Here is an 11,291-nt window from a genome sequence, read left to right as displayed (position 1 = left end):
CCAAATATCACTGGATGTATGCAAACCTTTCAATTTCCAAAACTTAAAGGATGTTAATAGTGAAGTATTTTAACTGCAGAGCAATTGCACATCATTACTCTGGTCCACACGCGATATGCATTGAGTCAAAGATATTTGTGGCCTTAAGGTTGCATGTTTGATTCCCAGACTGGCAGGTTTCCAAGTATTTATTGGGGGACACCCAATAGGATTTCCTATGGGATAGTATACTGTTCACATATTTAAATTCTTATTTTAACTTTATATCCATTTACATAAGAAATATATCAAAAGACCATATTCATATGTTCATATTTTTTTCAAACTGACTGTATTCCTTAAACATGCCTTTCTGAACTTTATCCTCCTCCTACAATTTAGTATTGAAAGACCTTTCTCCAAATTACAATCAACCTTTAAATATAGGCCGTTTCCACATCTTCTAACATATGGAAAGCCAATGCCTTTTAGCTAACAAAGTCTAACCGAAAATTAAAATGAATATATTTGAAATACATTCATTTAAACAGGATATATTACAAGACATATTGGACATGTAACTGTGGGTCTAACGTTTTATTCTCTAGGTCTGTCACAGCAGACCTTCATCCTCTAATGCAAATGAATTATCATGATTTGTGTGCACTGAAGTGTTAAACAAGATTTTATATAACTTTATATACATTTTAGGTTACACTTTATTTCATTTCCATTGAAGCTCACAAGATGCTCTTTGAAACATTCCCAAATCATACTGAGAACATGTATTATCGGGTTTTACACAAACAAGACCATCGACTCAAATCATGTCACCACATCAAATGTGGACATACACAAACCATTACTTTTAACTCAATCTATTATTCAGATAACATGAAAATCTTAATTCTACAATTCTCCGCATCATACAGTAAATGAATATACTTGTCTATTTCTTACTTTATTTTCATATGTGAAGATGTCATTTTTGTATTCCTTTTTTAGAACAAGACTTTGTATGAATGGATGCTTTGAGCCTCTGACCTTATAAAAGAGGTCATACGTGACGGTCATGATGGTGGAGGAAGCTGGTAAGCTTCAGCTCCGGCGTCTGGAGCCACCCATACAGAAATTCATTAAAGTGGCCATCCCCACTGACCTAGAAAGACTGCACCTGCATCAGCACAACATAGAAAAGGTATAGAGATGGACGCACATACAAAGGTTCTACACTGACAGAATAGCACACACATGGGCATCACACGCAAAATTCAGCATATGGTAAATAGGGCCATGTGTGTTCTGAGTAAAATGCTAAAAATGGTCAAATGTATCTGAAATCACACAGTCAGCCAGTTTGGAAAGCATATGATAGGATAACATGGTGTTCCATAGCCATTGAAACAGATTGCTCAGATGATAGAGAGTTACCAGGCTGCGAGACAGGGGATACTTTATTAAATGTCTTTAAGCTGTTCAAGCTGTGTTGTGAAATTCATTGATGTTTTCTGTCACAGTTTCAGAAAAGCAGACAGTGGGACAAACTGCATCAAGAGCACATCAACTCCAGTCGCACAGTCCAGGTATACAACACTATACCAACAGCATGTGGTTATTATTCATTAACCTTTTAACTATCCACTTTCACACACACAGTGAGACATAATTAATATGAGCTTAGATTCAACATGTGCTGTATTCTAAGGAATCCTTCATATAAAAAATGCTCTATGTCTTTACAGCAGAAGAAACAAGCGTGCTTTTCCAATTTTGTGTTCTTTGCATTTTTTTATTTGAACAAAGAACTGGTCTCTGATCTGGTGGTGTTATCGATCAACATATCTTTGTGTGTCTTGTATGGGGTTCTTTAGTGAAATCGGGATGCCAGTACCTCTGTGTTGAGGAAAAAGGAGGATCTTTGTGTTTCTAGTTTTAATGGAAAATGTCGGTCCATATAGCTTTTGGTTTTGATGTTCTCAGGGTAATGACTTGGTTTGAAAATATTCCCATGTGCTGCAAGACATGTGGATTGTTGTTAGAACATAACATCCTCTGTGATTTAATAGGCTGTTGCCGTGGCTAAAGTGCACAACAAATCTTAACATCATATGGCACAATTAAAGAGACAGTTCACAGGAAAACTAAAAATCTTTCATTTATTTGTCATTTTCAAACATGTATGACTTTCATTGTTCTGCAGAACACAAAAGAAGATATTTTGAAGAATGTTGTTAAACAAAAAAAATGGGTCCCCATTGACTTCCATTGTAAGAAGAGACATTTATTTAAAGTATCGTATTTTCTGTTCCACAGAAGCAACAGTGACTTGAAAAACATGAGGGTGAATAAATTATGTGTATCACAATGAATATCACAAAAACACACCATTTTTCTGCCATTGTTGTAAAATGTGTATATATTAAGTAGTGTTTGTCTCAGCTCTCTGGTGTACCGTATGGTGTACGTGTGATGTTTCATCATTTCGTTATGAGCAGACAAACATGTAACCCCTGCGTTAATGTCTCTGAGTGTCTGTCCGGGGATCACACGGGGCAGTCGGTGGAGTGTGTTATGTGCCACATGTATGCGTGACCTTAGCACCCAGGTTTCATCCCCCCGAGATGTCAGAGAGCTTTCCTGTGTCCACCACTGCAGAGCTTGCAAGTGTTTCTATGTCAGCGAGATGTGGACATCTGACAATAGACGGAAACAAGACAGACATTGTTAAAGTAGCTCCCCGGGGATGAGCAAAAACCCTTAAAATTGCTCTCATCACAAACATACAGATGAGAGGTTGGTGTGGAAGTGGAGTGTGTTGACCCAGAATTAAGATTTATTGTGGATGTCTCTGATGTTATATGTTTGGATTGACTTGTGAATCAAAGCAAGCTAAAAAATGTGAGTAATATGTTTTGCATTCGTGAATCAGTTAGAAGGCATGAATCTGAACATGATTATTCAGCATGTGAAATGACTGCAGTAGAGCGCAACACTGATTGATCTGCTGTTAACTTTTGACCCCTCTGTTCGATTCTTATAAATTGATCTGTAATACCTGCTAGAGGTCTGATGCCGGATCAGAGCTGAAGGGATTTAATATACTGTCAGACTTGGGCAAAATAATCATTCACATAAATATTTTAATACTTTAGATTTTTACACCTTGGAATCAAAAGTTGTTAGAAGTGAATGAAATTAAACATGCATTTGGGTGCACTTGCTTGAAGTTTCGGACAAGTTTGATTCTAATAAAAAAGTCATGTATTGTGAGTGCAATCTTTATAATATATATATATATACAGCCGCAGAAAAAAAGAGACCATTGCAAGCTCCATTTCGTTTTTTCTTAATTTACTATTTATAGGTATGTGTTTAGGTAATATACTAATTTTTGTTTTATTCTGTTAACTACTAATGATATTTCTCAAAAAAAAGTTTAAATTTGTATTTATTTGCAGAAAATACATTTTTCAGACCTCAAATACTGCAAAGAAAACAATAACAATGTCTGTGTATGTATTTAGGAAAAGTTTGAAAATTACTTTTGTATTATTATTTTTGTGATAACCCTGGTTTTCATGTGTCTTGTCAAGCTGTCAGTCTTTCACGTTGCTGTTGGATGACTTTGAGTTTGTTGAAATACAACAAACACAAGACGGGCACAATACATCTAGAAATGATGATTTGAAATGAAAATTTCGAATGGTCTCTTATTTTTTCTACAGCAAAAGGTGTGTAAAATCAATTATAGATTTTTTATCACAAAGACTGTCGTCTTTTTGCAGCAGTTGCGGTCTAACCTGCGGGAGATGGAGAAGCTGTGTGGGCGTGTCCGCAGTGCCGATGCCGCAGACCTGGAGAAACTTGTTCAGCCAATCAGAGAGCGTGCCTCAGCTGCCATACAAGAGTTCCTTAGGATGCATTCGGATGCTGTCAATAGGCCCTGCTTCCAAGAAACTATCAGCACAGACGAGCACATTGCCACAGATACATCACACAGTATGTGTTTCTGAATGTTCACATTTTGTAAAAATTACTGTGTATGTTTTTAAAAATAATTGTCGATCCAATGTGATTGGTTAGGTGATAGTGACACAGGTGTTCCTGGTTCCGCTGTTCTTCAAAAACAGCTGCTTCTACCTGAAATCCCAGTGGATCAGAACGCAGCCGAGTCCTGGGATTCTTTAGCAGAGGTAACACACGCAGAGGGAAATTCACCAAGAATTAATGCTGCTCATAAATAATGGCTTTTATTTGCACTTGCTCTCTGCATTATTTAAGCACCCGATTTAAAGATGCATATCGCTTCAGATATCCCACATATTTGTATTAAAAAGTTTGCTCCACAAACAGATGCACATATTTAAATACACAAAGTGCAGAAAGTTTGTTTGTGACGCTGTGATTTTCGCCTGATTTTTGTTTAGGATCTGCTGGAGCTGGACGGTTTAGTGAATGAGTTCTCCACCATTGTTCATGTAAGTATCACTTTTGGGAGGGGAAGAACGGACAGGGAAGAAAGTATTTATGGTGTTTGTATATGTGTTTGTGGACGTAGATAAAGGGTACACACCAAAACCCTCAGGTTTGGCAGAGCTGACAGACAAACGGTTTTGTCTCTTGAGAGCCAACAAGGTGGTATTGATCCCATCGTTGTGTGTGTGCGTGTGATTGAGAAGGCATACAGAGATCGGTGACAGTCTGTCAGCCATGTGCTAACCAGCGAGGATTAATGAGAGTCCACGCCATCTAACAGCCGTTATTGGAACAGCGCACGCTTGTAAACTGGGTTTAGGAGATAATGTGTGTTCTGTCATCCTGGGAAAGATGGACGTTGTTCAATTCTTTTCTGTCTCTAAAGAATTATGGAAATTAAGAGATTATGCTGAATAAAGACCCAATGATAACACATAGGAAGAACATCACACTTCTGTCATAAAGCTGAGCTCAAATGGGACATCATGGACAGCCCCATAGCTAGGAATACTAACTGGGAATCTATATTATAAATTTTTGATGGACGCCTTCTCATTTTAAAGATGAATATTCCTCTGGGTGGAGGGGACCACAGATTAAAATTACATTTGTATTTAAATATTTATTTATTTAAAAAAGTTGATGAAACAGAAGTAATATATATAGTATATGAAAACATTTTTATTTAAAAAAAAATTTGTTTTAAAAAGTTTATGTATCATTTTAGAAATACTATATGTATAGTATATACAGTATATATTAAATATTTCATAAATGTTTATTTAACTGAAGGTTTTTATTTATAAAAAGTTGATGAATCATTGTAGAGCTAAATTCGATATATATAGTATATATAAATTATAAAATAATCTTCGCAATGCAAAGTTTTATCCTGTGTATATACATATTTATAAAAACTAAGCAGGTCACTCACTTTTACAAACATCTGTAAAAAAAGAAAATATAGATCTAAATGTGGACGAACTTGACTTGGTTACTCAAAACAAGATCTTGAACCCCACTGAATATCTTTATGGGTAACTGGAACATCAACTATGAACAGGGCCTGTCTCGTAATGCCACAAAAGTTTTGAGACAGTCACAGCTGACATTGTGCTGTATAATATAAACTGTTACAATAAGGCTACAAAAGTGTCATTATCAATGAAAATCTTGTTTTTTTCACCTGACACCCTGTTTGGGCTGCAATAGTTATGAAGATCAACCTTGTTAGCACTTGCGTCTCTATAGAGAACACTCCTAGGGCACAAGATATAATTGATTCCCTTAACACTGAGCCAGAGTTGCACCCATGAGGTCTCTGTATGTGTTTCTGTGTTCTCCTGAGCATCCGTGGAGCTTGTGAACAGACGGTGCTGATTACCGACTATACTCCTGAGGGGAGGGAGGGACTTCAATAGCTTTTGAACCCAGTCATAAGTGGGTGTTTTAAAGTAATGTTTGGGGTTAAGTTGTTTATGAATGATTAATAAATGCTTATAGGATGTGGATTAGTGATAAGTGTGATGGTTTAGGACAGTTATTTTACAAACCTTTTCTAGAGAGTACTTGTATGTGTATATATAGCCATGGAAATATCCAAAATCACTCCAAAATTAGTCTCAGTTTTTTTACTTACTAATTATTGGTTGGTGTCGTAGTAAATTGATAATTTTGGTTTCATTGTATGAACTAGTGACAATGTTCCTCCCAAATTACAATTAATAATATTGTTTTCTATTTGCAAAAAATAAATGGAAACGGGACAAACAGATCAAAATAACATAATAGTTGCAATGTTTGCTCATCTTGAATACTGCAAAGAAACCCAAGTTCATATTCATGTTTACATGTATTTTAGGATCAGTTCTATAATGAATATATGATTGAATAAGCCAACTTTCAAGGATCATTACACTCTCTTACAGTCAATTTGCGGTTGGGTGACGTAATGTCATTCCTTAGGTTTGTTCCTGTTTGTTTCTTTTTTAATTTTGTGGAATGAGTTGAAAATTATACAGCCATTATGTTGATCACACTTCTGCTATAAAACAATTGCATTTTATATAAAATTATACTATAAATATAAAATTAATATATTAAATTAAACTATATTAAGTTATTTTTGCAATTTCAACAAAATGCAATGTCAACCATCTAGATAACGCTACCTTGGTGACGTATAAATAGCTTAAATCCTTGACTATTTAAAATATATTACAGAAAACCAAATGTTTAAGTTTCGCAAGACTTACTTAAAGATTTACTACAGCACTGGCCCGATCTGGCAAGTGACAGTTCCATCAGCTGACCCGAAAATCTCACCTTGGCCCAAGTCCAGCGGGCCACCTTTATTGTTGAGTCCTGAGAAAGCACACTTGAGACAGATTTACATACACACAAATTATTTCAAAATAAAAGAGGAAAAAGATCACCAACTTTACAGTCGCCCCAGCTGCAGAGAGCAATGCTAAGCCAGATTGGTTTTTACGCAACACGTTATAGCATACTGCAAAGGGACAGGTGCCAGGTTTGAGTAACTCTGTGGATGGTGAAGGCAGATTTATTCCAGCATTCCCTATTGTGTGTGTTGTGTACACGTGTGCGTAGTGATTACTTTGGACTCACACTGATTTAGACAGAGAGACAGCTGCCACTCTTTGAATATTTCATAGGCTTCCGACAGACCACCCAGTTACCCCCAACAACCAGCCCCCAACTCCCTCAGAACAAGCAGCCTTGCCCCCTCCCACTCACCCTTCTGCCCCAGCACACAGCAGAATGCCACTCAAACCCCCAGCCACCCACCGCCAAGATTACTGAACACATCTTTGTTCAGTTTTTACTGTTTATCAGTGTCATGCGGTGTGGTTTAATGATCTAAAATAGATTCAAACAGCATTCTTTTATAAATATATTGCAATAAATACTGATTTGTTTTTTATTACTGTAGCAAAGTTCAAAATAGGGAAGGAAGGCGGCGGGAACCGGCGAACATTTAACAAACTCTATTAATCAAAATACTGCCGGCCACTAGAATATAAATACAAACTAAACACATTTCCGGGCCCGTTCCTCTCTCGTCGTGCACTCTGCCGCTCGTCCTTTTATGCTTCCATAATCCATAATATTGTCAGAATCACTGACAAAAAAAATTGCCTCCACCCACTGACCGTTTTAGTCACAATTTAAAGTTAGCCTAACATTTTCCTTCATAAGCGTTCATATATATGCAATTTGTCACACACTGATTGAATTAGTTCCAATGTAAAAAAAATGATTTAGAAGTTACTACAGTAAACGTTGCTAAAATGACTAGACAGTAGTATTTTTAAATATTACCACAGTAAATATTATATTATACTACAGTTTTTTGCGCAAACTTATCAGATTACAGTTAATACTACAAATAATGTAGTGTGCAGTATACTACAGTATACTTTATACAGCATGTATATTTCTATCTAAATACACCGCTGGTTCCCTTACATAGTGTTTCTACAGTAGCACTAAACGGACAAACTGCTCTGCAGACCACAATTCGTAAATGAGTTATCTCCTTCAGCAAAGAAGCAAAAATGTGATGACATCTTAGCTGTGTCAGCTAAGATGTCATCACCCCTGGCTTCTAAAGGGAGTTAGCCGTTGGTTGCAATTTGCAACCTCACTGCTAGATGGCGCTAAATTTCACACACAGGATCTTTAAAAATAAAACAAATCGACGTGTTGTCTGTGTGTTGAGTGTCTGTTAATTCTCTCTTTTTCTTCTCAGGCTCAGCAGGAGAAGATTGACACCATCGAGGCGAACGTTAGCATAGCAGCCGCTAATGTGGAGGAGGGGACCCAGAGCCTGGGGAAGGTAAGGGGAGTGGGGACACTCCCGCTAGGGGATCGATTCCACTCTTCCCCCCTGCTTCACTCGGCCTACCCCACCATTGATTCACCTCAGAAGAGTGCAAGAAAACCACAATTACGAGAGAGAGAGAGAGAGAGAAGGGGGGAGGTGGTGATGCTGGTGGAAGGCACCGGGCAGAGTGGGATCGATGTATGTCGCTTGGCCCCACGCGGGCAGTCGATGTGTGTGCGCGAGCGCATGGAAGTCTAAAGAGTGTAAAAGAGAGTCTATAAACAGCATTTGAGGTCCCGCTGGGGGTTCGATACATATACACACACATACGCACTCGCTCCGGAGCGCCAAGTTTTAGCAGAAAAAGCATGGGAAGGGCGTAACATGTAGCCGGGGCGTGTGTGGGTATGTGTTTTATTGATCGAGTCTGAATTGAAATGTTTCTATTTTTTGGAGTTGAGAGTTAATGCAGTTCTATTGAGTATTCGGTCTGATGCCCGTGTTGAAAGTGGACCCACCTCTGTGACTTCTGAAAAGGACAGGGGGTGGCCAACACACACTAGTAAAGTATAAAGATATTGTCCTAAGTGACATATACACACACTCACTCCTTAAAGTGCTTGCTCAGGTATGTCTTGATAATAGTAACAGAGGTAATTCCTTGGTTGTGTCCAAAACCTAATCCAGCTGCCTCGCTGCCCAGTCACAGATGGCGTTTCGCGTATGAAGATACCAAGTTTTTTTTTTAAAGGCTTCCAGGACACCATTACATGATATGTGTTGACAAACTCAAACTAAGCTTTGAAGATAACCAAGCAAATACTTTGTGCACACGTAGCGTTGTGTAAAAGGAAGTTGTATCAAAATGATACAAAAAAATACAGTAGTGGCCAAAAGTAAGATTGTCCAATTTATATTTTCACTTTTCATTCGAAAATATTATTAAAGGTGTATTGAAACCATTGTATTCATGTGGCATAGTTGTACTGATGCTCATATTTGAGAAGAATTTAAGAGGGATTGGGAAAAAATTATACTTGCCGCATGAGAAAAAACTGGACATGAAATGTGAATTTGAAATATTTTATTAGCTCATTTTTACCGAATGGAGACCTTCCATGATGAAACGATGTTTACTTCAGATTTTAAGGCAATTGGTTTAATTATTTGTAAATATAATGTCATATATGTTTTTAAAATACATATTTATATTTAATTTGTACAACAAAAATGTCAAAACGATTTGCTGCATCCGGGTTACCGTGTGTAATTAGTTTTGAGAGGTTGTTATATGGGAATAACGAACATGCAAATATTGCGATCGGCCTATCAGAATTATATAATATATAATTATATAAATTATACAGATTGTGTATATTTGTGTCATATAATATATGTTTTATTGGTTTAATCTAACCTGAGGGGGCATTAAAACATACTTTTGGCCACTACTGTATATAAAAACAGGAGTATGGGATATATATAGCAGATGATGTATTCATGTTGCCATCAAAAACCGACTACATGGAGGCATTTTTATAGACTGGTTATGCAAACTGTGGATTCTGATGTGGCCTTCCTGCTTTCGTACACTCTCATCTCATCTCTGTTTGAGCGTAATGAACGGCTCTGTTAACCCTGCCTTGTGAAGATGATTAGATGACAGAAAGAGAGAATAAGAAGGAAAGAAGTTGAGATGAGAGGAAAGGTGGCATTTGATGGACGCCCCTGCCTTTAAAGTTTACATATCTGAAAAGAACTGAAATTGTACGCGCGTGTACCATGGGGTCTGTCTTCATGCACTAATTAAAGTACACTTTGACTAAAGGGAGTTTCTCTTTTTACCTGGTATCAATTAATTCACCAGCTATGGTTTGATCTGCAGACAGGGAATATGAAATTGAATGTTTTTATCTATGATTATTATTGCGTGTTTATTTATGCATATGTTTCTTTTTTGGTGGACATGAAAGACATACGGGTAATTGTTTGGTTATCATAAAAACAGCACATGAAAGGCGCATAAGTTCAAATGCTGCTAGTTGGACATTGATGCCACATACGCATTTCTCATGTGTCTGAACGATATGTGTTTTTTGTAAATGACCATTTACTACCATTTTTCATCTCGCTCTCTTTATCCTCAGGCAGCCCGTTCGAAGCTGGCGGTTCTGCCGATAGCCGGTGCATTCGTGGGGGGAGTTCTGGGGGGACCGCTGGGACTGTTAGCAGGGTTTAAAGTGGCGGGGGTCGCCGCTGCCGTTGGGGGTGGACTTCTCGGTTTCGCCGGGGGCAACCTGATCCAGCGAAAGAAGAAAGAACGAATCGAGGGGCATCTACAACAGCTCAAAAGCAACAACAACAGTAACAACGACCACGAACATAGTCAATAACGCACTCAAAGCACATTTGTTTTTGTAGACAGAACACGAAGGAGCTGGCGACCCACACATTTTCAGACAAAAACACCATACCCTCAACATACATAACCCAGATAACATAACCACAACTGCAGCGGAACTCCTACATGAAATGCTAACATGCACATGCATGGCAACATGCTGCACCAAGTGGACTTGCTGATTTTCTTTACGTTAAACTGCCTTAATTCATCAATCATCTCTATGCCAAAGCAAAGAAGGCCTTATGCTGATTTTGTCATGTGATATTAGCATTAAAAATGTGCAAAATTATAGGTGATTGTTGTTTAAGGACTATGTGAATTTTGGTATTTTTAAATAATGTATTGATTACAGAGATGTACAACAAGAATCTTTATATAGACTGAGAAGCTTCAGAATAGAGGATCAGTTTATTTTAACTAATCAAGTATCATGGCCTGATTTAACACATTTAAAGGGACAGTTCACCCAAAAATAAAATTATGTCACTAAACCTCATGTTGTTCCAAATCTGTATAAATTCCTTTGTTCTGATAAACACAGAAGATGATATTGGTAGAAAGCTTGTAACCAAACAGTTCTTGGCC

The 11,291-nt window shown here is 37.5% G+C and overlaps 1 protein-coding gene across 2 annotated transcripts in view; it reads left to right on the top strand.

The window, feature by feature from the left end:
• Positions 1–10,995, top strand: part of stx17 (syntaxin 17) — an 11,853-nt gene extending 858 nt beyond the window's left edge. The window contains exons 2-8 of one of the 2 annotated variants that reach the window (XM_056763292.1): positions 985–1,177; positions 1,497–1,562; positions 3,768–3,978; positions 4,063–4,172; positions 4,407–4,457; positions 8,228–8,314; positions 10,450–10,995. In XM_056763292.1, the coding sequence (XP_056619270.1) occupies positions 1,052–1,177; positions 1,497–1,562; positions 3,768–3,978; positions 4,063–4,172; positions 4,407–4,457; positions 8,228–8,314; positions 10,450–10,695 (897 nt within the window). In that variant the 5' untranslated portion in view covers positions 985–1,051 and the 3' untranslated portion in view covers positions 10,696–10,995. Of the gene's footprint in view, positions 1–984; positions 1,178–1,496; positions 1,563–3,764; positions 3,979–4,062; positions 4,173–4,406; positions 4,458–8,227; positions 8,315–10,449 lie in introns of both variants that reach the window. The other variant, XM_056763291.1, reaches the window with a different exon arrangement.
• The last annotated feature ends 296 nt before the right edge of the window (positions 10,996–11,291 follow it).

The sequence above is a fragment of the Triplophysa dalaica genome, chromosome 12 (genome assembly GCF_015846415.1).
Source record: "Triplophysa dalaica isolate WHDGS20190420 chromosome 12, ASM1584641v1, whole genome shotgun sequence".
NCBI lineage: Eukaryota > Metazoa > Chordata > Actinopteri > Cypriniformes > Nemacheilidae > Triplophysa > Triplophysa dalaica.
This window is presented reverse-complemented; position numbering and strand designations above follow the sequence as displayed.